General features: G+C 35.2%; 2 protein-coding genes across 2 annotated transcripts in view; both read right to left on the bottom strand.

Annotated features, from left to right (window-relative positions):
* Positions 1-1401, bottom strand: part of LOC106786455 (actin-3, muscle-specific-like) — a 2344-nt gene extending 943 nt beyond the window's left edge. Inside the window, exons 1-2 of the mRNA XM_014747866.1 lie at positions 1301-1401; positions 4-245 (exon numbers count right to left, since the gene is read on the bottom strand). Coding sequence (XP_014603352.1) covers positions 4-219 — 216 coding nt within the window. The 5' untranslated portion in view covers positions 220-245; positions 1301-1401. The remainder of the gene's footprint in view (positions 1-3; positions 246-1300) is intronic.
* A 1452-nt stretch (positions 1402-2853) lies between these two features.
* Positions 2854-3633, bottom strand: LOC106786530 (actin, muscle; the record flags this gene model as incomplete). The annotated part of the gene is given in 1 exon segment (XM_014748008.1): positions 2854-3633. A coding segment is annotated over 1 exon segment (195 nt), but the record flags the coding sequence as incomplete, so codon positions are not given.

The following is a 3633-nucleotide window of genomic DNA, read 5'->3' as shown; positions in this document are numbered from 1 at the left end:
TTCTATAGGATATTTTAGCGTAAGAATACCCCTCTTGCTTTGTGCCTCGTCGCCCACGTAGCTGTCTTTTTGACCCATGCCCACCATCACACCCTGGTGACGAGGTCGGCCGACGATCGAGGGGAATACAGCGCGAGGTGCGTCGTCTCCCGCAAATCCGGCCTTGCACATACCGGATCCATTGTCTACGACAAGGGCAGCTACTTCGTCGTCGCACATTGTGTTTCTTGTTTTGTTTTAAAGATCTGTAAAAAAAAATAATCATTTTCCGTTGATCAACTCTTCCTCGACAAAGAAACTCATTTGTCGTTACTCCATTATGCATAATCTTTTGGTTAAAATCTTTTACGGCACTGTTTGCTTCTAGATATTGTTCGATTATATTTTGTAACATATCATTACGATTGTGCGATGGTATTGTAGCTTAAAAAAATATCTCAATAACGTTTTCAGAAATCATCGCTAGCCAGGATTGACCCAGTTGCCTATAAAACGATAGGCGAGCGGCTACAGCGTCGCTAGGTTATTTCCGTGCGGCGGATAGCTAAGTTTAGATGAACGACCAACGGACGCTCCCTAATAAGTTCAAGCAATGTTTATAGTAACCGACGTCGCCCCGGCTTGGCCGTTAAGTGAAAAAGCATAGCTCATATGCCTGGTCGTGCCAAAATTACGCTGTGCTTTAAGAAGGATCGCACTAGCATATGCGGACAAAGACCTCGAATATGTTCAAGCTATTATATGAATTAATTGCAATCTTAGAAAGTAATTCGCAGCAAAAAATGGAAGAATTATAGGTGATATTTTAGCCGAAGATTGATAAAAAGCTTTATTATTTAACGAGTTAATAACTCTTTTCTCTCTATCCTTTCAAAAATCTGCTATTAAATAAATATTACTTCCAGATGTATAATGGGTATTATTTAGAAAGGGAAAAAGAATTAGACAACATTAAGTTACCGCGCTGATTCAATTTCAAAGTGCTTTATCAAATGCCAGAAACGAGCTGATTCTTTCTTCACCTTGATAAAATGCCAAAAAGAATTAGTCTCCATCGAGATCATGTTGTTTGACCTAAGTCGAACCGATCGTTCGATTCTACCTTGAACTTAACTTTCGTTTCTATTAGTTTCGTTAAAATCTGCAGCGTATTAAGAAGCACGGAGGAGAGATCGTTGAACCGTATACATGCACCGATACAATTTGTATCAAATTGATATAATATTAAAGATAAATGATCGAAGTAATATTGTTATAAGGTATGTTAAGACTTGGTACCGTTTAGTATATACATACGTACCGTGCACGAGACAGAGTTGAAGTGGCGTCTGTGCCTTTGGGCGCCGCGGCGTCGAATATATGCTCTCGTCAGTACACCCCCGCATTTTCGTGGAATGGCGAATGCTCGACAGGCACGAAAAAGGCTCGCCTCGCGGGCGTCGCGACGCTCGCCGAACTAGGCGGTTGCGAGATCTAAGTAAGAGATCAATGTATAGCTTCCAAAACTCCTACATCTACATACATTCCTCTTATGACCAACCTTTACGTAGTTAACGATATTTTCATTCTTTTTTATAACTCATTCAATCGATTCAAAATCCTTCAATACTTGGCCCTATCGGACATTCGATACTAAACCAAACCAATTTTCATTTGTCCTATTGAACGTATATAGTATTTAATGGATTTCAGTAAGCTACACGTATTGTGAAGAAATTTTCTTTTTCTTTTTTGATAACGTTGTCGTCTTCTCTCTCTCTCTCTCTCTCTTTCTTAACAAAAAACCAATCGATTGTTTGCTTGTATATCAATTTTCAAATATCGATATATACATATGTATTACGTAAAGTGATTCATATTTGTATTTTTATCTAAGCTCTGGTAAAACAACTTTTTTTTTATATAAAATAAGCAAATGAATACTTGTAGCTGATTACGTTTAAACTTACGTAGGAAAGAGCAAAGAATAGCGAATAAATAATTAACAATTTAGCATTTCATTTCCAAAGATTTCTGAACATTAATTGATCACAGATAGAAAATTAAAAAAAGGATCATTATTTTATAGTTACGCTTATTTAATATCATTATAGAGTAGAATAGCATTTAGCAGTAGACATATCATTTCCACGCATGCACGATCTATATGCAACTTTATTTCTCTATGTTATTATGAACGTGTATATTTTTATTATGTATATATATTATTATATTATAAAGTGTATAACGAATAAACTAATATAGGCGTTCAGATGGCGATCGATGAAATTCATAAATATCATGAGAACCTACTGGAGAATCGATGTGAGTGACTGTTGGTAAAAATAACTCCCTCGTACCTAATTTGGATGGGAGAGCCAAGTTTTGATAAAAGCTACCCCGTGCGGCGAGGCAGCTTTTTTTGGACGTTTGCTTCGCATTCACCCAGATATGCTTTTACTCGAGAGCATGACTATCAATTTTGGTGAAAAAGTGGCTCTAACAATTATTATGAAAATGTATATATGAGAAATATATTGTTGCGTATTTAAATTTGATTTAACTTTTTCATAAATTTCTAATCCGAAATCACGACTGGATTGGACATTTAAAAAAACGCATTTATAGAGGACAAATTTAATTCTAAACTTAAAATCTATATATTACATAATGCGCGTATCTCAAAAGTAAGACAACATTTAGTTAATTACATAGAAATAAAGTAAAGTTTTTAAAGTAAATTTTCTGATTTGTTAAATCAAATAAAAAAATATTGTTGAAACGCATCTCAAAATTCTATTAGGGTCTATAGGATTTATACAAGGAAAGGATAATGATCGTGTTTCAGTATATTAAATCATATTTATAATGTCGCGTGTGAAATGTATATTTAAATTTATATTTGATATTGCATGTCAATTGTGCATAACAATGCAACGACGATTTAGTATATAATATTTACAAAGTAAATTAGAATAAGATCAGATACGTTGGCTTCGTTAACAACCCAGACAGAATGCACTTAATTGTACGATTACAGAGAATATCTTTGACATTAAGACAGCGAGCGATCTTAATTGTAAAGTAATGATCGATCTATTCGTACGCGACTTCTTCCAAATCTCATGTTAATGCAATGATTATTATTGTAAACCATTGAGATTACATTGACATTCTTTGGAATAATACTCATTTCGACATTTCTTCTTAATGCAAAAAGTTAATAACTTACAATAGATTGAATATAGATTGTATTGCTATTTAAAAAAGAAATCTCAAGTAAATGTATAATTCATAAGAAAAAGTCGAATGCTAATAATTTTCTCGATGATCTGTATTTGTACTAGCACAATAGTTCGCATAAATTTGATCTTCTTTTTCAAGAATATTCTTACACGCAACCCAGACGTTAATTCTTCAAGATCTGTGTCGCATTTCTGACACTAGTCGATAATGAATTTAGAAGCACTTGCGGTGGACAATACCAGGACCAGACTCGTCATACTCTTGCTTCGAAATCCACATCTGTTGGAAGGTAGATAGGGAAGCGAGAATGGAACCACCGATCCATACGGAGTATTTCCTCTCGGGAGGTGCAATGATCTTGATCTTGATGGTCGAGGGTGCGAGGGCGGTGATTTCCTTCTGCATACG

Source organism: Polistes canadensis, unplaced genomic scaffold (assembly GCF_001313835.1).
Source record: "Polistes canadensis isolate GaletaPanama2010 unplaced genomic scaffold, ASM131383v1 scaffold_75, whole genome shotgun sequence".
NCBI classification, from domain to species: Eukaryota; Metazoa; Arthropoda; class Insecta; order Hymenoptera; family Vespidae; genus Polistes; species Polistes canadensis.
The sequence above is the reverse complement of the archived record's forward strand: the minus strand, read 5'-3'. Positions and strand labels throughout refer to the sequence as shown.